We start from the raw sequence: 25,821 nt of genomic DNA on the forward strand, positions 1-25,821 counted from the left end.
CGATCAGTAATTTTAGTTAATGGCTTACTAGACATTGCTTAAATTGATAGCTTTAAAGAATGTGTATACCAATTTTAAAATAGTAATGTTAACTTTGTCATGTGCTGTGAATATGTAGTTAGGATCTGCTGTGAAAACTGCAGAGAACCCCTTCCTCTTTCAAATAAATTATTTTCCCTCAGGCTCTTGTCCTCATTTTCAGGCACGTACTCTGGAGGCTGCATAAAGAAGTGGCCCATATCTTACTGAATAGGGATGTAGAACTATCCAGAAAGTAGTACCACTTCATTTCTAATGGCTCTACCTAGTTAAAAGGCTGAGGATTCTCTTGCTGTTCGTTGGTTGCAATTCATTTCAGTAGACTTCCAAATCCATGAGCAAGGAGAAGAGAAAACATGTCCTTCGTGGGTTTTTCGTTTTTGAGAATTTCTTACACTGCAACAGATTGTGATAACTCACTTGCGCATTGCAGCCTAATGGAAACGTGTAGTTGGAGCTAGTGGGAAACTACAGAGAAATTGCAAGACAAGAGGGAGACTAGTTTTTTTGGGGGTGTATGATTGTAACTCTAATATAGCAGCTCTTCTGTCTTTCCCACGTTTGATCTTTTTTTCTTTTGTTTCTGGGGAAACTGCTTTCTCCTGCTGCCAGCTAATGTTAATCTTGTAGCTCAAATAGTAGCAGTCATTACAGTAGGTTTAGGGTTCAAACCCTGTTGATTGATGATGTGGCTGTGAGGAAGCAATTTGTTTCTCATACCAGAAGTTGGCTTTTACATTTTTCTTTACTTTTAAAATTAAAACTCATAAACTAAGACAATGCATACATGAAATCCCATTTAAAACATTAGTTAGGCTGCCAAGTCAAGCACTTGTTCACTAGGAAATAAGATTTATAGTTTACCGTGCAACCTTAATTCTGTACCTCTGTGCATATACCTTATACCGTAGTTTTAAAGACATAACTTGGTGTTTTTTTTTTCCCCAAAGTCGGGGTGAAAGTAAGTTAGAGGATTTATTGGTATGCCAGAGTCCTGAGAAGGGGGCGTGGCTTTAACTGGAAGAGGCGTGGCCTTAACTGGAAGAGGCAAGGCCTTAAATCCCCGGGCCCTTTAAATCACTGAGGAGCCTGGGGGATCCCGGCTGCTACCGCTACCCTGGGGTTCTGGGAACTGGCAGAGCTTTAAAGGGCTTGGAGCACCACTGTGGTAGCGGCTGCTGGAGCCCCGAGCCCTTTAAATCCTCACCTGAGCCCTGCGGTAGCGGCAGCCAGGCTCTGTCGGGGATTTAAAGGGCTCCAGCTGCCGCTACCACCCTGGCCCTTTAAATTCCCCCCAAAGCCCCGCCGCCGCTGCCCCAGGGCTTCGGCAGCAGGGCTCAGGCAGGGATTTAAAGGACCCCGGGGCAGTAGCGGCGGCTGAAGCTCTGGTGCCCTTTAAATCCCTGCTGGAGCCCCGCTGCCACTACCCCAGGGCTTCAAATTGCCGTCTGAGAAAGCCGGTCCCAATACGGCGCACTGGCTCTTACTGGTACAATGTACTGGGAAGTAACAGCTTACTTTCACCTCTGTCCAAAGGAAACTTGTTGGATTCACTATACAGGCTGGCTGCACAAGAAAGCAGAATTGACTGTTGCCCAGGCAACCCTAATATGCCATTATTTTCTTTTAGAGTGCTTGTATTTGAAATTAAATAGAATTCATTTCGTGTATTTTTTGTGTGTAATGTATGTATATTAGTACAGGTGCAACAGATACATTTTTCACCTGAAGCCTGATCCTGAATTCCTTGTGCTCCCATTTGTTCTATGGAGCCATTGTGTCTTTGAGTGTATGGGCAACATTGGATAGGGGTCATGGGCACCGGACCGGGGGGCCATCGCCCCATCACTTTTTACCGGCCGTAAGGACAAGTGATGTGGGAGGGAGGGAGGGAGTGGAGAGGGGCGAGTGGGGGTGAGGCTTTGGGGGAAGGGGTGGTATGGGGGCAGAGCCTGGGGAAGGGGTGGCGTTGGAGCACGGTTCAGGTGCTGGTGGGGGGGGCCCTCACACTGTTAGGGAGCTTCTGCCAGTCCTGCTTGCAGTCCTAAGTGATCATCTTCCCTCTCTCTCTCCCCCCCCCCCCCACCCCTCCACTCTAGTAAAGCAGCAGCTTGCTTCAGTCCTAGAGGATTTTTTACTTTGCTTCTTCCAATTGTAATTAGGATTCCAGTGACTTGAGGCAGCTCAAAAGAATTCTGATGGTTCACCCTCCCCCTCAATTGCAAAAAGTCAGCCCGCCATTTGAAGGAGGTGTCTGGGTTGGAAGATTTCTAATAGAACTGTAACAACTAACAAGGCTCAGCCCTTTTTCAGCCTAAGTAGGGCAAAGCATGATAAGGCAGCCTGTGTTCCATAAACTGTTCTTTTGCTGGTTATAGAAAATGAAGTAGATCAGGTAGGCAAGGCATCTTTTGCTGCAGGTTGAATTACAGTATTTAATAAACCCAGTTAATCATTTTTACAGTCTTAGTTCAGATAACTATGCTTCCCTAAAAAAGAAATGAACAGGAGCTATGTCACTCCATCACTGTACTAATGTACTTTTGCCCCTCTGCAATGTTGTATAGAAGAAACAGTTTCAAACAATAGAATTCAAAGCATTTTCTTATCCCTTAGGATTTTATGTGGGGGATCTTGTCTTACATAAGATGTATCTTTTTTTTTTGTTTTGGTTCTTCTCTGCTGATATGTGGTTTGATGCCGTGAAGTATAATCTGTGCAGCATATTTTTGTGGCACATTGAGATTTACCTATTCATGATCATGAATGCGGTGCTGCAACCCAAAATGGATGGAGAGTGAGGTCAAAATGGGAGAACTGGCACAAACGAATAAGCTGCAGTCACTTGAAAATACTAAGGTTTTTTTTTTAAATATTTTTATTTTTTTAACCTTTTTTGGCTGCAGAACTTAAAGCTGTCCTCTAACAGAGGCTGTTCATCGTCACTCATCAGTTTCTTCTGCACTCCACATTGTCATATGTGAGCTTCACTTATTTTATATAGTCCTCCACTGAAGTGTAGGATTCCTACAAATCTCAAACCTAATGAAGAATAAAACACAAACCTCCAAAAGGAAAAACAATTAAATTAGATGAAAAGGAAGATTAAATTGAACCTCACTGTATTAAATATACCTTAAAAAGACATGTTTAAGAGTAGCAGCCGTGTTAGTCTGTATTCGCAAAAAGAAAAGGAGTACTTGTGGCACCTTAGAGACTAACAAATTTATTAGAGCATAAGCTTTCGTGAGCTACAGCTCACTTCATCGGATGCATTTGGTGGAAAAATGCATCCGATGAAGTGAGCTGTAGCTCACGAAAGCTTATGCTCTAATAAATTTGTTAGTCTCTAAGGTGCCACAAGTACTCCTTTTCTTTTTGCTTAAAAAGACATGTCAATTTAAAACAAATTTCTAACATAAGTTGTTTATTATAATTAAATAGTTAAAAGTAACTAAGATTATACACTTAATTCGAATATTCTGTGTTCAGATTGATTACTTTGCATTTGTACACTGAGAGTTTCATTGCTTCGTCTGAATATTCTGTTTTTTCTTTTTGTGTGGATCTTTCATGCAGTACAAGGGGATAGAAAAAGACTTAACAAAAAAGAAATGTAACTTGCAACACCTTAAAAATGTACTATGGGGAAACAAGGGCATGCATTTCCTTAAACTACTTTTTTTTTTTTTTTTTTAAATGACCAGATTTCAAGTTGGCAATATCTGTTTAAAAGTCCCTTTTCTCTTACTCTATCCCAAAAGTAGTGGCTAGAAAACTAGCAGATCTCTGGCAGATATCTAAGTAAACTGAGGATCTTTCAGGGCACAAAGCAAAGTTAAAGAGGTTGGGGAAGAGCCAACTTCATTTGCATATTTTCAGTAAGAGGGTGTCTTGCCATCAGTTCTTCAACCTCACTGTCTTATGAGGTTTTGCACAGATAAACCTGAAAGCAGCATTTGCACCTGCAGGTGGAAAAAGAAATGTATTTTGTACCTATTATCCACTGAGGCACTATGTAAAGCTACTACTTAAAGCTTTTCTAAATAGGCTATCAACTGACGTTAAAGTGTTGTCTAAAATACTAGAAAATCTTGAAAACAAAATCTCATCCATCGTCTAAAGAGTGTGTCGTTTCAGCCTGTTGTTTTTAGAATTCAGTCATATGTCCAGGTCATCTTCTTGATCTGTGTATAACCAGAGCTGCTCTTAAGGGATATGAATGTGATTGGTTAAGTAAGAAAGCTATAATTGAATTTGGGCTATTTGATTCTTAATGCTCATGACCTTCTTTTCTTGTCTGGCTTGTTAGGTATAGCCCTTTGTAGAATTTCAATTGTCTAGTCTTCATGTTCAATGCTGTGTTTACAGAGAGACCATATTTTGCCAGTTTCAAAGTAGCCTCAAGTTGGCCTCCTCCCGTTTTAAATATTTATTTATTTTATTTATTTATTTGCTTGCTCAAACATGCATCCCAAAACCTGTATGCTACTATGTGTGTGCAGTGGTGTTAGTGCTTGAAAAGTATGTGGAGAGGTACACACGCATGGATGCCATTTCTTGAAAATTTGGCCCATGGTCCTTGTTTCTCCATAAACAGTACAAAATATTTGTTTGAAAACATGGTAAATGAATTTTAAAACAGTCCACTCATGCTGTTGGTGCTATCACATTTTGCTGATGACATGGCATATGCCATTGTTAACAATTTAACTTTCTCCACTTACTGTATAGAATTGCCTGAACTATTTAGTTAGAACCATCAGACCAAACAGCAGTATTGAAAATACAATAAGAAAACCCTATACACCACAACATAACAGAAGAAAGTGATATTTCAATTAGTTTGCTAGATAACTTAAAATGGCATGAGTGAGAAAAAGTAGCAGATAAAATAGTTCTCTGAAGGGGAAAATAGATCAATACAAGCTGATTTTAATTAAACTATTTACATTATTATTAATAATGCGGGCCCAACAGTGTGCAATGCCCATACAGCCATGATAAAGTTATACAAACATGCTCAAATTACAACCAAGATCACTGCTAATTTATTCCCTCAGTACAATAGGGTTTGTTTAATCTTGTAAAGTCGGGAGTTTTAGTTTGGCAACAGAACACTGGAGCTCAGGCTAAAATACAAATTTTGATGGATAATTTTCTGTGCTGTAGTAACTTGGAGTATAATATGAGTATAGCTATGGAAAGACAGTTACACTGTACTTAATTTTTCTGCGTCATTTTAGAATGTAAACGTAAGAATACATGAACCATAGTTAGTGTTTAGTACTAATGCCTTATTCTAATATTCCATAGTTCAGTTAAGGCAGCATTTAATTTCCTGTTGTTGCTTTATTTATCACATGATCGCAGTAGACTGTTCATAAATTATTGAGAAAAGTGTGGGTTGACTTAACATCACCCCTCCACCGGAATCTGATTTCACTATTGAAAACATGAGGCTTCAATGGTTTGTTTGTTAAATATGTAAAACATTAAAATATTTCTAGGTTTGATCTATGCTTCCTGTACTATAATGAACTCTTTTTCGTTTAATGCGGGAGCTCTGTTCTATACTGAGTTTCTTACTGACAAATGTTTTGGGGATTACATATTTAGTATGACTTGCTTTTTAACTCCTGTAACTTCTATAAGTAGCTGAATTTTGGAAGCAATTTGCTAATAATTAGATGTAAAATCTTTGTTTACAAACATAGGTCTGTTAGATGACATGGCAAAACAAATAGTTTACTAACTAGATCTTCCGATGAAGTGAGCTGTAGCTCATGAAAGCTTATGCTCTAATAAATTTGTTAGTTTCTAAGGTGCCACAAGTACTTCTTTTCTTTTTAGATCAGCTTGAGTGTCACTAAATCCAGTTACTCCCATTTTTTTTTTCTGACTTGCCTCAGACTCTGACCAAAGTCTTGGTATCATTTTCTTTTTTTATTCCTTCCAATGCTTGCCAATAGGATAGCACAGTTTTCTTCCTCGCCTGCAGAAGATGCCCCCAGCATGGCTATGTTGGTAAAAGCCCTATTGTAGCTGTAGTTATATCGGTCAAAAGTATTTATATTGGTATAGCTTATGCTGGTAAAGTTAAACTGGCAAAACTCTCCTAGGATAGACTAGTCCTAATGCAAAACACACATTCTGGTCCACCTAAAATGCTTTGAGATAGCTACATCTAACGCTAAAATGATTCTGGAGTAACCAGTTCTATATATATGTTAGAATGGGTAAACAATTGCTACCAACATATGTATAACTTCTCATACCAGTAAAATTATCTAAATCGTATGATGCACAAAAATAAAGAGGCAAGACTACTTTAAAATTAATTTCAAAATAAACACATATCTAAATATTTGAGAAACTCTCATCTTAAGGTTTCAGAGTAGCAGCCGTGTTAGTCTGTATTCGCAAAAAGAAAAGGAGTACTTGTGGCACCTTAGAGACTAACAAATTTATTAGAGCATAAGCTTTCGTGAGCTACAGCTCACTTCATCGGACGTGAGCTGTAGCTCACGAAAGCTTATGCTCTAATAAATTTGTTAGTCTCTAAGGTGCCACAAGTACTCCTTGTCTCATCTTAAGGTAATGTTATTGTAGTACCTTCTCTGTGTGAGTTGCCTCCTGTATTAAAAACATATAATTGCTAAAACTTATCTCCCTTTCTATTTGATGTATAGTTTAAAATTTTGTTAAAGTATAGTGTCTTCTCCACTGCCCCCCATCTACCCAAGCCTTTTAATTTGAGAGAGAGAGAGAGAGAGAGAGAAATTAAAATTGTATAAAATGAACTGCTGTGAAAGTTTACTCTGAGCAGTGTAAGTGTGGAAGGGGGTCAATTTTTATGAATTTGAGGTACCAGTTGGCTTTAAAATGTGAAATCTGACCAATTACATTTGCCAATTAAGTGTTATGGCTAATATTAGAATAGACTCTAATATGATAACTCCTTTTTATTGAGTCCAGAGAGTGTTAGTTTACTAACTTAATGCGAGGTTCTTTTCAGGTCAGTTTTTAATTTGAATAGTATATCTCGTATCAGGACACTTGGTTACTCTTAACCAATGACCAATTCTTTAATTCACCCAGAGCCATGTCAATATACAATCTCAGTGGTGAACTGTTGGTTGTACATAAATCAAGTGTAGCTATGTGTTCTAGGTATGTACTGCGCACACCAATACAGTCTTGCAAACAGATGACAAAGACTAAGGTTAAGGCTCAGCATTTACACTAAGGAACAATGCAAATCACCAAAATTACTTATTACCAAGATTTTGTGTGATAATAAATTCCTTAGTACCTAGCAATATGTCACTTTTCCAGTATTTCTCCAAGGAGTAAGGATGTACTTACTTGTCTTTAAAGCATTTTTAATAGTGTGGTCCTTGCTGTTGGCATTGATTGGTCCAAAAGCGACAAGTTTAGGATTTCAAAAGCAATTGCTTAAAGCTATGGTTCAAATCTCTCTTAGGCCAGTTTGCTTGGACTTCTAAAGGAGGGCATACATATAGCATTAGTTTACAATTTGGTTACTCAAGGCCTCACTAGAGACTGCAGATTTAGCAAGATAACCTTCAGTTATTTGTATTTCTCCTTCTGTTCTTTAATATCTTTGAAATGAAGTCTCACCATTTCTTATCCTCATAATCCTGGAATGTGGGAAGAGTTCTTTCCACATAGCTGGTCTGGGTACTCATCATGCTGTGGATTTTGCAGCTTCCTTGTGGGTTTGGTCAGCCTGGGGGGTCTTTATATGGCAATCTGTTTTATATACATTTCTCCTGATTTCAGGGCTCATTGGAGAGAGCTACCCTATGACTTCTCTTTAACGTGTGCCAACTGAACATATGCTGTGTCTGTTTCTCAGCTGTTTCCATGGGTATTCAGTATATGGTATTTGTGTATAACAGATTTATTCAATCCTTTTATCAGTGGGGTTTTTGGGGGGGGGTGGGAGGAAAAGGTTTTAGCTATGTGCAAATTATGAGAGATTCTTGCCTAGTTTATTGATGATGATCTCATTTAGTCATTTTAATTTCTATTTTTGGGGAGTAGAACTTTCAGTTTGGCTGATCTGTGGGTCTCTAAACAAGGTTTTTCATATGAGATAAACCATTTTCTTCTCGCCTTGACTTCCTAGGTGGATCCTGTTTTGGAATGAACAGAAGTGGATGGCTATATATTTTTAGTCCAGGAGAAATTAATAATTCAAGGGTTATCTGTTCTCTGTACCCTTTACAGCAGAAAGTTCTCATAAAGGGATTCTGCCCATCTCAGGAGATAACTTACTTTTACCGTTTTTTTGTTTCAATTGCTGTGGACAATGTAAAGGACTTCTGATGTTTCATTAGGCCAGGTTATACTTCCAGTTAGTATGTCACAAATGAAACTGGGAACTGGTGTGGGGAAAAGATGAGTAGCCAAGTTGTTGAGAGAGAGTCGTGGGGAGGAGGATTTACTGTATTTTTTTTTTTTAAATTGTGGGGCAGAGGGAAAGGAAAAGAATAGCTCAGGAGAAGATGTCTTTTTATATCTATTAGATTGTATGCTCTTTGGGACAGGGACTGAATGTAGATTCCCCCCCCCTTCTGTTTGGAAAGTGCCTAGCATGTTTTGGGTACTACTGCAATCTAAATAGTAGATACTAATAATTTAACATACTAGATGAGTTAAAAGTAGCTCCAGGTATTATAATTGCCTCTAATACCTTGCTCCATGCTAATAAGTAATAGACTAACTTGCAGATAGTTTGAAAGTGTTTGGCCAGGATGCTGACAAGAGATCCATCCACTTAGTAAACTGTGTGTCAGATGATTTTTTTTTTTCCAGATGTCCTAACTAAAAATCGGTTTGTCTGATAATATACTTGCCCCATGCTAATGTTTATGGTTTTATAATCACATTTTCTTGTGTCTTTGCTCAAATCACTTTTCTCTCCCCTTTGCTGTGTGAATTATTTTATTTAATCTTTCTCTAACAGTGATCTTAGTTGTTACTTTTAACAATAGTAATTTTTTTTTTTAAAGAACACACTTATGGCTGAACTCTTGTTAAAGTGGGCTGTCTCTTTTTAATGCAATTTGTCCATAACATGGACTGGATTCTCTGAAAATTACTTGCACTGTTGAGTCTTCTTAAAGAAATGTGAATGGGTTTAATCTGTTTGTATGTTCGGCATGGGTTGCTTTGGTCAGAGCTTGGAAAAAATCCTTTCCCTTACCACTCTGGGTGACTGGCACATCCATGTGGCCGGATAGGCAAAGAATCGACCTAAGTGTCTATATTTCTAATGTCACAAGGATTAAGTCTGTTGAAGTTCATAGCAGCAACATCAGGTTAGCACTATTTCTGTTCCTTCTCCCAGCCAGAGCAGGCACCTGACCACCATGGAATGTCATGAAGAACAACAACAAAAACAACCTAAAACAAAACCAGAAAAGGCCCCAACCAACCAAACCAAAATGCTACATTGCACACTTTTCTCTCTCCCAGGGAAAGAGAACTAACCACATGTGACAGATGTTAGTCATTTAATGCAGTTCTTGAAAGTTCTTCGATGAGAGTAGTGTAAGAATCTGTATAGAATAGAGCTCTGAACACTTATGTAGTTTCTGTTAAAATAATTTGTGTTGGTGACTATGGGGTAAAAACTTTTTACAAAGGTTTGCCTACTTGGAATGGACAGACTTGTATCTTTTGACATGTGTTGGATGTTTTTAAGGAGAACAGAAGATCAGCCTGAAATTGGTGGTATTGAGGGATCTTTAAAAGACAGAAAGTTGGAATGAAGGGTGCGGAAGGGGAAGGGACTCATTGTTCCAACATGCTGGTTGGTGGAAGGAAAAAAAAATGCCAAACTGGATTGGCAAGTGATATAGCACTGCCCAAATGTTAGTTTAGAACTGGACATGAAAACCAATTCTGGGTTTGTTGTTTTTTTTAAAAAGGGGGGAGGGGCACAGGTTATGGCTAACAAAGAACAAATTCTTGCTGCTGTTTGGAATACACACACTCTGGAGATGATGTGATCTCAGGCAGACAGTTTGAGTGTGTCTGGCCAGAATACAGACATGCTTGAAGGACCCTGACAAGAGACCCACTTTTTAAGCTGTTGGTCAAATTATTATTTTTTTTTGGATATGTCTTAAGTAAAAATCTGTGGTTTGTTGCAAAATTTATTAATCTTCTTAGTAGTATATTATTTATATATATATATATATATATATATATATATATATATATATACACATTAGTGCGAGATATGCTGTGTATAATATAATGGATTTCTTCAAGAAAACGTAGATTTTTTTTGTTTGTTTTTAAAATAAAAAGCCTGCTTGTTTACTTGGGGGGGAAGGGGTTAAGCTGTACTGGATGTTCTTGAAGGAAGGAAAAATGACAGCTGCTTCCTTAGATCTTAAGGAATCTTAATTAATTAGATCTTAAGATCTAAGGAAGTTAAATAGAGAGAGAGCTTTCATACAGAATCAGAATTGAAGATACCCTGGTGACATCTCTGTAGGATGCTGTGGTGATGACTGCATAGGTTGTTGTGGGCCAGGGAAGGTATAAGGGCCTGAAGAAGTTTACTTTGGTAACAAAGGATTTGCTGTGAGAAGATGCTGCCTCTAATTACATTGATAATGGAAAGCAGGACTCTGAAACAAGCTACTTCATTTGTGCTGAGTAGGATGGCTTGTACCAGTGTTAAGATAGTATTTTTATTTTGTGTTAACTCACTGTCTCCTTTTTAATCTTGCACCAACCAAGAAACTCAAACCAGCCAAAGACTGGACTGGACTCTACTCTGATCTGATCTGATTGTGTTTCTACTTATAAGATAAAGACTATTAATCTGTTGTAAGAATATGAGTGTTGCGAGGCTTTTCCTCTGCAGTCTTACAACCCTCCATTGCGTGGGAAGCAAGAGATGAAGAATAGTAAGGTCAACTATGCGTGCGTAGACGGCGTAGACTGTCGGTCCTTCATCTGTTGAGACTGAGCCGATCACAACACGTCTTCCAATCTTCTCTTGCTCTGGCCATCCTTCGCCATGCTTGTCCATATCTCCTTGTTAGGAAATCATCCCACTCGTTGGAGTTTGATCGCGTGGCCGTTTCTGTTCTCGCAGATACCACTTGGATATAGCTGTGGTCCATCTGTTGTCACTGAGTCGGGCCACATGTCCCATCCACCACATTTTACTGAGCCTGCTTTCAACAACGTCTCGCACTCCAGACTGCTGCCTAATTATTTCATGTGATCGTGGCGCGAAATGCCCAAAAATGTTTGTTCCAGTGCCCTCTATGTGACAGACAGTTGATGTTCTTCAATCTTTGTCACTAACAATGTTTTGCTGCCATATAACATCGCTGGAAGCACTGTCGAGTTAAAAAGATTTGCACAAGTTGATTTGCTGATCTTTCTTTGGAGGATGTCCTTGATAGCATTGAATGCACGCCATCCAGTTTTTTTTTCCACATGTCCCAAGTGGCAGTGGAGTTATTCCTTAAACTACAAAGGCAAGAGGAGTGTAACATTGAACTCGCCACATGTAGTAGCTACAACACGAGATTGTTTGTGACATTCACAGAGGTGCTGATCACAGTGGAACGCTGCTTTGGGCTCAGGAGACAAGCACTGAGTGGTGCGATCACATTGTCATGTCCATCTAGGATGATGATGAGCAGTGGCTGCAGAACTTTTGGATGAGGAAAGCCACGTTCATGGGACAGTGTGGTGAGTTCGCCCCAGCCCTGCGGCGCAAGAACACGAGAATGAGAGCTGCCGTGCCATTGGAGAAGCACATGGTGATTGCACTGTGGAAGCTGGCTACTCCAGACTGGTACCGATTGGTCGCTAGACAGTTTGGAGTGGGAAAGTCAACCGTTGGACTCGTGTAGATGGAAGTGTGCAGGGCCATTAATCCCGTCCTGCTCCAAAAGACTGTGACTCTGGGTAATGTGTGAGACAGAATGGATGGCTTTGCACAACTGGGCTTTCCTAACTGCGGAGGGGCGATAGATGGCACGCATATTCCAATTCTGGCACCTGACCATTTAGTCACTGAGTATATTAATTGGAAGGGGTATTTCTGAATGGTTCTCCCGGTGCTTGTGGATCACCTGGGGCATTTCATGGACATGAACGCAGGCTGGTCCAGAAAGGTGCATGACGCATGCATGTTTCGGAATGCTAGCCTGTTCAGGAAGCTGCAAGCAGGGACTTTATTTCCAGACCAGATGATCACAGTAGGGGAAGTTGAAATGCCCACTGTGATCCTGGGAGACCCTGCCTATCCCTTAATGCCATGGCTTATGAAGCCATACACTGGACACCTTGACAGCAGCAAGGAGCGGTTCAACAACAGGCTGAGCAAGTGCGGAATGACTGAGTGCGCTTTTGGCCGTTTAAAGGACCGCTGGTGGTGCCTATATGGGAGACTGGACCTGGCTGATGACGATATTCCTATGCTTATAGCCGTGTGCTGTATGCCCCATAATATTTGTGAAGGGAATGGTGAAAGCTTCGCTCAGAGGTGGAATGCTGAGGCTCAGTGCCTGGAGGCTGAGTTTGAACAGCCAGAGACCAGGCCTATTAGAGGGGCGCAGTGTGGGGCCATAAGGATCGGGATGCCTTGAGGTAGCAATTTGAAGCTGAAAGCCACTAATATTTGTTGCTATGCTCAGGAGTGAGTGCTTGTAGTACAAGAAGGTGATTGTGATTGGTGCAGATGATGCACTATGAAGGTGTAAGAAAATTGCCTGTTGCTTTGCAGTCCTCTGTTTGCTTTCAGTTAATGGAATAAAGATTGCTTTCAAACCAAAACAATTATTTTATTAAAAAACAACCACCAGAGGGGGGAGAGAAAAACACATCAGCATTGAGGGGAATGGGGGAAGGGAGGGTACCAGGAGGAGGTAGGGTCCCGGGATGGATAAAGATTCCTGTATGTCTAGGTATGCTATCTAACCTTCTTCTTTGGAGTACAGTGCAGCGGGTACTGTACTTCAGCAAGGCTAAACTGCAGAGGGTTGGGTGTTGAGTTCAGTGGGTACTGGGGGTCCGCAGGGCTGGACTGTGATGGGGCAGGAGTGGAATGCAGCAGGTACAGACTGGAGCCAGGAGGTTGATAAGTGTGTTGGCAGTATCTGGGGGACACATGGGAAGGAGTTTTGCAACAGCAGCTGCAGGGGAGGACGGGCACAGAGCTGCTCGGTTTGCAGTGCTAGTAGCACCTGGAGTGTGTTCCCTTGGCGCTCCATAATGTTTGAGTCGCTCCGTGGCTTAGTTCTGGTGCACTGTGTTATTCTTTTGGTCCCTCTTCTCGCTGTCCCACCACTCCTTCAATTCCTCGGCCGCGGAGTGCGTCGTGACGTTATGCAGAAAGTCCTCTTTAGTTCTTCGTGGCCTTCTTCTAATTCTGTGCAGCCGTTCAGCCGCCGATAACAAAGAGGGAGGCTGGGCTTCCAAAGTCATATCTATGAAGCCAAAATGCAACATTTTACAGAAGAAGTATTGTTTGCAACATACAGACCACTGATTGATTTTAAAAAACAGCCACTATTCGCATACCTGTCTCTAAGTACACATGAACCACCAGACCCCAAAAATGGTCAGTAACTGCAGGAGCAGGGGAAATCAGTGTTCCAGGACCGTACTGTACACTGGGCACGTGGCTCTTGGGGAGAGCCAGCACTGTAGTGGGGGCTTATAATCATTGCTGTCCCCACGTTTTCCACAGGCTGTGTTCATTATGGAAGATACCTTGCTGCTGAGGGTGAGCAGGGAATCAAGGGGGGGGGGGTCTTCTCCAAGACTGTGACTTCTGTCCTGGCCCTTATGTGGCTCTCCTGTATGCAGCAATGGTCCCCCACCCCCACCCCTCCAAGGGATGGCACAGTGGTGCGGGAAGGTTACCCTTAATGGGGCAAGAAACAAAGCAGCTCTGCCAAAGAACCTGCGGCAGTGGATTGCCTAGTATCTCCGTGAGAGTTTCCTGGAGATCTCTGAGGCAGATTCCTGTGAAGTGAGGGAGTCGATCAACACCCTGTTCCGCCACTCAGACTAAGCATGTGGTAGTACACGCATCATACAGACACAAGCCTGCTTTCTGCAACCCTCCTGCCCAATAACTCGCTTCAGCAATTCCCAAAGCCACTTACCAGGGGCCGCCTCTCCTGTTTGTGGTTCGCCAAGATCCGACAGGTGTGACTGCCTAGCCTCTTCCGAGGTACAGAAAAACTCTGGGCTGCATGCATCTCTGACCTCTGAGTCGTCCTCTGCCTCTGGGTCTCCCTCCCGCTCCACATCCTCGCCCAAGATTTCTTCCTCCTGGCTTGGTCTGCTCTCGACTGGCATGTGAGCCACCAAAGTATCCACAGTGGCCTTGGCCGTGGGGATGGGATTGCCACTGAGTATTGCATCCAGCTCTTCATAAAACTGGCAGCTCGTGGGCACAGCACCGGAGTGACAGTTTGCCTCCCGTGCCTTGTGGTAGGCGTTCTGCAGCTTCTTCACTTTGACCCTGCACTACAGTATGTCCTGGTCATGGCCCCTTTCTGTCATGCATCATGAAATCTGTCCATAGGTATCATAATTCCTACGGCTGGAGTGCAGCTGGGACTGGACAGCCTCCTCTCCCCAAATGCTGATGAAGTCCAGCAGCTCGGCATTGCTCCAAGTGGGGGATCGCCTGATGCATGGAGCATGCATGGCTACCTGGAAAGATGTGTGCAGTGGTCTCAGTGCATCACCGAGCAAACAGGAAGGGGACTTTCAAAATTCCAAAGGAATTTATGGGGTGGGGATGATGGTTGGTCACCTGAGGGCAGGGCAGTAGAGTTCAAACCGATGACCAGAGAGGCGAGAACAGGCATTACGGGACACCTCCTGGAGGCCAATCACAACGCTGTAATCTACGGGTGTCTACACTGGCACTGCAGTGCTGTACCCCCGGCGCAGAAAGCTGTATGCCTCTCGTCGGGGTAGGTTTTTTTACAGTGCTGCAACTGCTCAGTTTTTGCACACTAACCGACTTGGTAGTGTGTACACCTTGGGAGTTAAACGCAGAAAGCTGCTTTACTGTGCAGAAACTTGCCAGTGTAGACAAAGCCTTGGTATTTTGTTGGTTAGAAAATTGACTGAATTGTCTTTTTATATAAAGTCATGTTCTTCCTGTCTGTTATCAAACTGAAACTTCTATCTAGTTTAATAGGCACCACCAAAGCAATACATCTTTAAGAAAAATGAGAGTTTGGAAGTATTAGAGACTTTCTGAAATCCACTTCTAGAAGATGTCTTACAAAGTAAACCACATATCTATTCAGGGGACACCATCATAGGGACTAATCACATTAGCCACACTATCAGAGGCTTGTTCACCTGCGCATCTACCAATGTGATATGTGCCAGCAATGCCCCTCTGCCATGTACATTGGTCAAACTGGACAGTCTCTTCGTAAAAGAATGAATGGGCGCAAATCAGACGTCAAGAATTATAACATCCAAAAACCAGTTGGAGAACACTTCAATCTCTCCGGTCACTCGATTACAGATCTGAGGGTGGCTGTCCTTCAACAAAAAAAAACTTCAAAAACAGACTCCAACGAGAGACTGCTGAATTGGAATTAATTTGCAAACTGGATACAATTAACTTAGGCTTGAATAGAGACTGGGGGTGGATGAGTCATTACACAAAGTAAAAACAATTTCCCCATGTTATTTATTCCCCCTCCCACCCCCCCACGTTCCTCAAACGTTCTTGTCAACTGCTGGAAATGGCCCCCCTTGATTATCACTACAAAAGTTTTTCTCCCCCCTCCACCCCCTTGCTGGTAATAGCTCATTTTAAGTGATCGCTCTCCTTACAGTGTGTATGATAACACCCATTGTTTCATATTCTCTGTGTATATAAATCTCCCCACTGTACTTTCCACTGATGCATCCGATGAAGTGAGCTGTAGCTCACGAAAGCTTATGCTCAAATAAATGTTAGTCTCTAAGGTGCCACAAGTACTCCTTTTCTTTTAAAGTAAACTACGAAAATGTCAAATAGCAGCTGTTGAATTTAGTAGAAAAACTATTGCTTTATTGCAACTTACAGAATAGCTTTCTTGTCAGAAGAGTAATTTTATAATGTTTACAAGGCACTGTTTTGCCCAGCAAAAATTTTACACAATTGTAGGAGTGAGGAATATTCTGAGACATTGGGTGCAATTTCCCTATAGTCTCAGAGACGGGTATCTTTTGCTAGAGTTTGACAGTTTACATACAACTGTATTTTTGATATTTAAAATAATTGTTTCATAATTCTTTATAAATATTTATGAACTATAAGTTTTGTAATTGTTAACCTCCTCAGTAGTTGAATGACTATTCTGACATTTGTTTACTGAGGTGTGTTAAGAAATATTAGAATAGTTGGCTAAAGGGAAACCTTCTCTGATTTTTGACTTGTGACATGAATATATTTCCACATTATCTTGTGACAGTTACATGATACTACTTAACAAGTTTTGAAGTCAAACACTTAAGTTAGGTAATTTTTAGATTTACAGTTGCTGTTACAACCTTCATTCTCCCTCACCCCACTCATTTGTGCTTACATCTCATGCACTACATGAGGCCATGGTCCTGTGGGAAATATAAAGCATGATCATATAACCAAAGGCTATATCATAATGCATTTGCACAAAGGCAGAATTAAAGCTGCATAGCAAGTCAAAAATCTGGCATTTCCTAGCTTTTAAATGCTTGACTTTACAACCTAATGTTCTTTAAAAAAAATTTTTTTTATTAAATTATTATTATTATTTACAACTGTAACAACATCCCATCATGCATTATCAGAAGTGTCTGAACCCTGAACCTTCCGAACTGTAGGTCAGATTTCAGCCACTTAATTTATAGGACAAACTACAATAGCTGGCAGCAGAGAAGTTTGAGGAGAGTGGTCTTGGTGAGCCTGGTCTTATTCTTTCTCCTTGTCTCATTCCCTGCACGTTTATCTTTGTTCTCAGTGTTGCTAAAAAGTACTTTAAAAACTATATCAATTGCACTGCTCATGTTCATATGCAATTTTAAAACATTTTGGGATTCTGTCAAATGGCTAGTTTCACCAGAACCATTTAAAGGCACTGTTCTATAGTAAAAACTAGTTTTCCTTCTAAAATTCAATGTTTTCTTTGCTCCAAGTCACTTAGCTGCATTAAGCTGTTCATAAAAATTGCAAGAATTTTTATAAGGTACACGTATTCCCTACCCCACCCACACCCTCTCTTTGTCAAAAACAGATGAATTGTTTGGGCTCAAACTCCCTCCCACCCATTCTCCCCAAAAAAGGTACTTTGGGGCAGAGACCAAACATCCAATTTATAGCTTTAAACCCGGACTACTATTAGATTGAATAGCTTCCATTTGTGCTATCTGAAAAATATAGCTCATGGTATGTGATATCCATACCTACGCCAGTAAGAACTGGCATAAGTTGTTGTGCAATTCTTGATTTATTATATGAAGATTTTACAAAAATGTGTGTTTGACTTTGTGCTTTTTAATGGGCATATTTTCCACATTTGCATACATGTGTTGAAAAAATTAAAAATTAGTGCTTTAAAAATTGGATTTTATGAATGTGACATTACCCAGGGTACAATCTGGACTGAACAGCTGTGTCCCCTCAATTCTCCAACTTGGGGTGCCTTTTTTACACTGCTTTACTGTGAGAGCAACCACTCCTGGTCTGCTCATACACAGCCTCTAGCATGTAAATTACTTCTAGCTGTATTGTATGAGTGCTATGGCCAGGCACTCTTAAATTACACTGCAGAGGAACACCAGCAAATTCCCAGTCCCAGACTTTACCCCAGAAATGTGTATCTTGTACTACACAGCCCTCTCTAGGACAACACAAGCTCATATAAAGTCCATCATTTTATTAATAGAAAATGATATCCACAAATCCTGTCATCTCAAATGGAGTTTCCCAGACACTTCAATCCCAAGCACAATGGTTTAGATAAAACAATAAAACAAGTTTATTAACGACAGAGATTTTAAGGGACTGCAAGTAATGAGTCATAATTGGTTACGAGTAAATAAAAGGTAAAACGCAACTAATATCTAACTTAACAAGCTAGAGTGAATTCAAAGCAAAGGTCTTTCTCATCATATGTTCTAGCAGTCTTACTGGTTGAATTTCTTTCTGCCAGGATCTCTCCTCAGTCCATTGATGCTTCCTTTGTCCATCAAGTGTTGTGAATGCTGTGGAGAGAGATATTTTGGGGGGGTCGGTTTCCCTTTCTTATAGCTTTTTTTTTTTTTTTTTTTCTTCTTCTTCTCTTCTTTGAAAATCCTCTCCAGCTGAGCTTCCGGAGACCGAAAGTCTATTTCGACAGGAACCTCCAGCTGTTTCTTTGCCAAGATGTAAAATTCTCATTCACCCTTTTTTCTGCCAAAGAATGGCCACTTGATCAGTGATAATCCATTGATCTTGTTGACACCTGGCTGAGGGTGTGTCTGAGGAACTGGTTTGTGGCTGTTTTTGCAAACTTGGAACATGTCTCTCTAATATTCTACAGTAGAATCTTGTATCTTTATATAGCATGTTGCCACACACATTGTACCAGGATAGTAATGATCAGCCAGTTATGAGTTTTCAAATGATGCCTCACAAGACATGCTTTGTACAACATTTATTATAGTCTTGTAAAAGGAATGAACATACGGTGTAGACTGTGACAGTGAATGAGTGATGTACTTGCTGAAGATTGTGTGTTTTGGAATAAGCAGTAACCTTTGGGTTTCAGGCAAGGCTTATTGATGGTCCATGTTTCCAAGTTTTGTAGTTATCGTGCATACAGCATGTATTGCTTAATGTAGTGTTAACTGTAATGCTATTGTATGAGCCTAAGTTACCATTGTTGTAGGTATCGTAACTGAATTTGTTGATTCCTGTACTTGTGAAATTTAGTTGCATGTCCTTGGCTGTCTTAAAACAAACTAGACAATGCAATTTCACATTAATATGCAAGATACTTTATTCAGTTCATATTCAGCATTCTGGACTTTGTGTCTGATTACAGCGTGCTTACTGGAGTGCATGCATTAAAAGGAGAAGATTTCCATTAGCTGCTGATTATTACTACTGAGATCTTTCTTATGGACAGGCATTGCTCTCTCTTATGCATGAGAATGAACAATGCTTCCTGAACAATTTTTTGCAGTTAACCAAATACAGTACATGTTCTTAGTTGATACACTTCTCCCCCACACCCTTCCAAAAAAAAAAAAAAGTAATCATGCAAACTGATACTGAGATCTGTATTTAAAGAAAAACAAGCGATCTGGATATCTTAAGTGAAATTAGTCTAGATTAAAAAAAATTGTATTGCTTTTGGGATCAAGAGTAGCAGCCGTTTTAGACTGTATTCGCAAAAAGAAAAGGAGGACTTGTGGCACCTTAGAGACTAACAAATTTATTTGAGCATAAGCTTTCGTGAGCTACAGCTCACTTCATTGGATGCATTTCCGATGAAGTGAGCTGTAGCTCACGAAAGCTTATGCTCAAATAAATTTGTTAGTCTCTAAGGTGCCAAAGTATTCCTTTTTCTTTTTGGGATCAAGACAACTTTGTAGAAGGCTGATTAACATAATGCTTTTAATTCCATTTCTTTGGTGTTGAAGCAATAACTCATCCTTTAACATGACAGTAAGATTTTTTTTTTTTCCCCATTTTAAAACGCAGTTGTTTTACATCTGCTCTTCTTCACAGGATAGTAGACTATTTAAGAAACCATCCTTATTCTTGGAGTGATTAAGCCCTGTTTTTTATATGATCTTGATGTTGGGATATCCTACTGCATTAGTGTTCTAAATCTACAGAAGTGTATTTTGGGTACCTTCCCAAGTCCATGGACATTAATATTACTATCATAAAAGTAAGTCCAACTACGATTCTGATCTTAAAAATTGTAGAAATAGCATTTTAACTCAACATGCTGTTCCCCTGTGTCTGTTCAGAATCATATCTGTTTATTTTATTGGCTAAAATAAATCTTTATTAGTACCATAAAACCAAAGCAGGACAAGTAACCGAACTCTCCTATTTTTTTTTTTCCTGGTTGATGTGTCAACAGAATTATCTACTCAGTTTGATTTGTAGAATATTTACCCTCAATATGAGCTAAGAGAACCCAGATCCAGGTTGACAATGAGGAAAGCAGTCTCATTACATAGAAACTGAACAGAGTTGTTTTGGATGTCACTAAGGCAATAAACAAAACTTCCCAATGCTGTTATGTAGGAATTTTGTTTTTCAGAGTAGAACCCTGTTTAAAAACTTGTTTGCATGGTATGGCAAAGTGCATATGTTAACATTAAAAAGTACCTAGTTCGAGTTCTGCTCTGGGGAGTTAAAGTGCAACATGTTAGGGTGCTTTACAAATCATGCCCCTCTGGCACACATTGCTGCACAGTGTAGACAAGCAGTTTATCTTCATTAGAGATTTCACTCGTAAATTAGGGGTTTTCTTGTTAACGTGCTCAGTCATTAACATCCTCATCAACACCCTCGGTGACACCATACCATGAGGCAACCATCATGCCTTAAGAGGTAGAGCAAACGATGAGTGAGCTTGTCTTGCTTTTTACCAACTCAGGGTATCTGCAAGGAGAATATGCAGCAGGAGTTGCATAAGGAGTTCACTAAGAGATCAGAACAATAGTATGGAACAACTTGGGTGCTGGCAGGAGGCCCTAGGGAAGGCTGAAAAGCAAAGAAAGAAGCAATTCCAAGCTGAAAGGGAAATGCTGGTGGAGTATTTTCTTTATGATCAGGAGATAAGGGAGTGAGAGGTGGCATTTCAGAGGGATGTGACTGAGACATTTGAGGATTATGAGCCGTTCAGCCCAAAGCTGTCCTGCCCAAATTATTTGCTTAGCCATGTCCAGTCCATTGTACCATGTCCTCTAACCTATGGACAACTCTTGATGTGGGTGAAGCCAGTCAGCAGTTACCTGCTGCATTTTCTTCCAGTTTTAATATGGATGAAGTGAACACATCCAGACATGCAGTTCCTTTCATATGTAACATGGCACAACATTTTCAGTTTATTTTGCTGTCAGATGTTTGGAGTGTGTGTTGCACTGTTACGCTCTTGCATGCCATTGTTGCTGTTTTGCACTTGTTTCTTTCATTTTGTACATCCTTTCAACTTTGTCGTGCCTAAATATGCTGACATTTAATAAAGCTTTGTTTAGGCACATACTGAGTTCTGGAGTTCCAGTGGATAAATAAATCAAACAGAAATAAGAGGTCCACCATATTTATTTCATACAAAAATATTGCAAGATCACATTTCATTTCACTCCCCGGCCCACATTCTGGCATCAGCACCCGTATACTTCCCACACAGCTCAAATGGGGGTGCACAAGGCATCCCATGTGGCTATTATTGTAATGGACCATGTGCCACCATCAAGAGGTGCATCTATAAGAAGACTCCAAATAATGGGTGTCCTCAATCCATTCTACCCCCCAAATATCCCCCCTTGTATTGTGGAGCACGTGTATGTTTGTGCCATGTATGGCATTATATATACTACAGTCCAAATGAGTCTGTAAGTAGCACCATCTTCCTTTCTATCAAAAGCACATTCTACCACCTTCCTTTTACCTGCTTGGTGTGTAATTGTACTCTCTTGCCAGGGCAGTGGAAATCATAAGTCTTCATTACCCAGGGTATTGGAGGGTTGGCTGAAATGAGAATGAAGATGGACATCCCACTGATCACTGTCACTTGGTCTGAATTCAGTATTACCTACACTGAAACAGACCAGGCCTCCAGAACACCCTCACCTTGTGTACTCTACCATGTGTATCCTATGTAGGTGTCCATGAATCTGAGACAGTAGTCCTGCATAATGATGTAGTATCCCTTCCTGTTAATGTACTTGCTTAAGTTGGTGGGCATATAAGTATAGCGTGCCATCAGTTGCACCTGCACAGTTTGGGAGTGCCATCTGTTCAAACCCGACAGTTATTTCTGAATAACCTCCCTACGTTGCTGTAGAGCAATAATTGCTTTCAGATTTCTGTGACCATTGTGCCAAATATGGATTTGCCAATCCTAAAATATTACAGTAGAGCTGTATGGAGTTGCTGGGTTCCACAGGTCAATAGCAACATACTCCTGGACCATTATTGCTTCTCGTCAGAGTGTTTTGGTGCTCTAGCGCCCAGGCAAATTTTTATTTTTTTTCCACATCTCCAGGGATCTTGCTTTCCTCATACAAAAGTTCTGGGCCTACTGCTGATTGTATATTTCCATCACAATATAGTCCCACCACTCTGTGCTCTGGTTCTGGGAGTGGGGTGATGGTGTCTTTGCTATGAAAGAGAACATCAGCTGGGTCCATGCCTCCATATCTGCATGGTACTGATCTCTTCTTGGTGTGCTTTTAAGAGCAAGTCCCACCACTGCCTTCTCTGGGGAAACTGTATTTTAAATGTCTGCTGGTCTCTCTTAGTGGCAGTTTTCACAGAGGCATGCCAAAGAAACATTGCCTTCGTAAAAAAATAATAGTTGTTGGTCCTAGTTGTTGGAATGAGCAGGTTGCATATCTTAGAGCACAAGCAGGTAAAAGCACAACAGCTTGTGTCCTGCCAGACAATGGATTTCCTGGGCCTAGAACATTTCTGTCCACTATTCCCAGAGGGGTCAGACAGTTTTCCCCCCAGCGCTCTGTGAACACGGTATGTAAAGTGGTTTGAGCTGTGGTGGTATGGACCACGGGATATACAACCAGAAATCTCTCTCAACTGGATACAGTGCCAGTGCAGACATTGGGCACGTTAGCAGCTATGTGGAACTTGACCACTGTTCTGCAGTGTAATTGTGCTCTGTCAAGTTAGACTAAATCAAGATGACTAACTTGTGAGTGCTCACCTCACGGTTAGACTGAAGGTAAGACAAAGCCTAAGACAAAAATGCTTAAACCAGCTTTAACATTCTGCTGCTGCTTGATGCTCCAGTGTACTTGAATTGACATAAATAGACACAGTTGAGGGTTGCCTTGGTGTTTGTGGAATTGTAACTAGATATTTTTGTTCACCTTCATCCTAAAGCTATTGTGGTATCATTTAGTTCAGTCTGCCATGTAACATCTTCAGTTTTGAGGAGGAGATTCAATTGTAAGAAGGAAATCGCCTTCCATGGCTATATGGGTTAGTTTGCAACATAAATGGGCTCTGTTTGTTTGGGAGTTGTATTTAAGAAGCTTTGTAAACAGTTTGGAAATGCACTTAAAACATTGCAGTTTGGTCTGTTGCAGAATGAAAATTTGTTAGTATTTCTAGGCAACTACTACACTGTGTCTGGGGGTCTTCCAGCACAGTTGCTACAGAGTAGATAGGAACTGACCCACATCTGCAATGGCTTTGGGGCCTTGCTGCCTACAAGTGTTTAGACTTGGTGTTTAACAGTGGTCTCAGAGTAGCAACCGTGTTAGTCTGTATTTGCAAAAAGAAAAGGAGTACTTGTGGCACCTTGTCTGTATCCTTTATCAGTGTGGACATGCCTTTTTTTTTTTTTTTTTTGTTTTTTTTTTTTTTGTCTAAAACCTATGCTAGTAAAACTGTACTCTGTTATCTGCTGGCAGCTGCGTTCTCTGACAAAATATTCTATTCCACACTAGACAGGGAAATGTTTTTTAGAACCCTGCTAGCAACAATTTAGCATTAACCCTGCTAGCATTTAAAAGTGGTTGTAGTTATAGGACAGTCTCTAAATTCCAGTTTATGTGAATGAGAAATTAATACTGCAGAAATGTAATAAAGAGCAGCTGCTATTCCCAAACAATTTTTTCCAAACATTTCTTGCCAAATTCTAGAAAAAAACAAAAGCAGAGGAAAACAAATGTATCTGAATAATGCCTGTGTAATTATTCAAAGGATGTACTGAGGGGTTTTTTTGGGGGGGGAGTGGGGGAAAAAATCCGAACTGAATCTGTATTCTAAGCTTGATAAAATTTAAAATGGCTAAAATCTATAGAAATCCTTCAAAATCCAGGATTTCGGATAGAAGAATGAACTCAGTCTGTACTATACCGGCTTTTTAATACCAGCAATTACAACTTAGTTTGATGAGAAAAGATTAACTATTTTTTTTGTTCAAGTTAGCTAATACAGTATGCCATGGGTAGTAAAAATCAATGTATGTTCTGCATGTTGAAAGATTACACATCTTGAATTTCTCATATATACTTTACATATAAAAACCTACAAGAGACGATAAAGTGGTTGTAAATGTTTTAGAATACAGGCTATTGTAGGTAGTAGTTGGTTCTTGAAAATATAAAATGCATAATTTAAAGTTATATTTCCCCTCTTTTGTTTCAGGTTTATGCTGCTGACTGTTGTGACAGTGTTCTTCTAGAGCTGCGGAAATACTTGCCAAAATATTTTGGCAGCTGGTCACCACCTACTGCACCTAATGGTATTGTTTTAATTTTATGCTAGCTGCCCAAACTGGATGTGAAATTTTCTGGGACATTAGTTTGGCAATACCAACCTTTGTAACTATTTTGTAGCATAATTGTATTTCTTATAACATCACATATAGTATAACAGTTATTTAAATAGGTACCCTGTTTAAGAATAACTTTTAATGTAGGAAAAATATTTTTTGTCCTACAGATATTTCTGAGTCTGAGTGAGACCAAGATTTGACACCTTAAAACTTTATTTGTATTTCACTGTAAATATGTTGCACTTTTTTCTCTGATCTTTCTGGTGTGTAACTGGAAACAAAGATACAAATTTCTGTTTTATATTTAAGAAATGAACTAGTGTCCCCACTTTCTTATCAATTGTCCACATGGGCAGATAGAACCTCTGGAACAGGACACTAAAGTCCATCTAAATCTTTGGCCACCTTTTAATTAGCAGTTACACTCTTTTTGTATAACTCTATTAGGCGTTGCTTATGCTCCCTGTGGATAACTTGTTTTCCATTAACAATTATGAATTATTCTGTGTAAAGAAATTCTACTATAATTACTTTAGTGCCTGGTACCTCCTTGGTTCACATTAGTGCCTTCTTGCTTTTGTTTTTTTGGCAGTATCTCAAAGAGCTTTGTTATAATACCTATCCTTTTTATCCTTCATTCTTTGGTATGGGGTCAGCCCTTCTGCAGCTGTCCAGGGTCCTTCTGCTGCAGCACATGGCTTGTCTCCTCAGTCATGGAGCCCCCTGCTCCCCTTCTTCAGCATGTCCGTCTCTTTTCCTCACTTCTGCTGAAATGCTCCTATGAGTTCCTCAAGTTTTTGTCTTGCTATGAACACCTGCTTCTCTTTTCCTGCTGTCAATAACTTTCCACTCTCTAAACATGAGCCCCTTTGTTGAGGGACTGGAGAATGCAGGTTTTTCTAGGCTTGAGCTAGCCCATTGTCCTCTGGTGTTTCTACCAGAATAGCTGACTGTAAAGGTCTACCAACTGGCTATTGTTCCTGCTCTGGCAGAAATGTGAGAGAGCCCTGTCAGCCCCAGGTGGAATCCATATACACATAGAGATATTCAAAAATGAAGAAATTTTCAGAAGAACAACTAGATGTTATCAACCAGAATTTATAAACTATACAGAGAAAGTGCCAAAATCATCACTACCTCTAGGAATGTTCTATTGGAAAAGGAGTGGTGGGTAGGAGAGAAGATTGATCTAGACACACTGCTGGGAATGATAGACTTGCAGTGGGAAAGAGAAGGA

At 40.3% G+C, this 25,821-nt stretch overlaps 1 protein-coding gene across 2 annotated transcripts in view; it reads left to right on the top strand.

Moving 5' to 3' along the window:
* The window catches only part of IPMK (inositol polyphosphate multikinase), a 75,454-nt gene that overhangs the window by 18,083 nt on the left and 31,550 nt on the right, over positions 1 to 25,821 (top strand). For both annotated transcript variants that reach the window (XM_038409294.2, XM_038409293.2), the window contains exon 3: positions 24,455 to 24,551. In XM_038409294.2, coding sequence (XP_038265222.1) covers positions 24,455 to 24,551 — 97 coding nt within the window. The remainder of the gene's footprint in view (positions 1 to 24,454; positions 24,552 to 25,821) is intronic.

The sequence above is a fragment of the Dermochelys coriacea genome, chromosome 7, assembly GCF_009764565.3.
Source record: "Dermochelys coriacea isolate rDerCor1 chromosome 7, rDerCor1.pri.v4, whole genome shotgun sequence".
In the NCBI taxonomy this organism is placed as follows: domain Eukaryota; kingdom Metazoa; phylum Chordata; order Testudines; family Dermochelyidae; genus Dermochelys; species Dermochelys coriacea.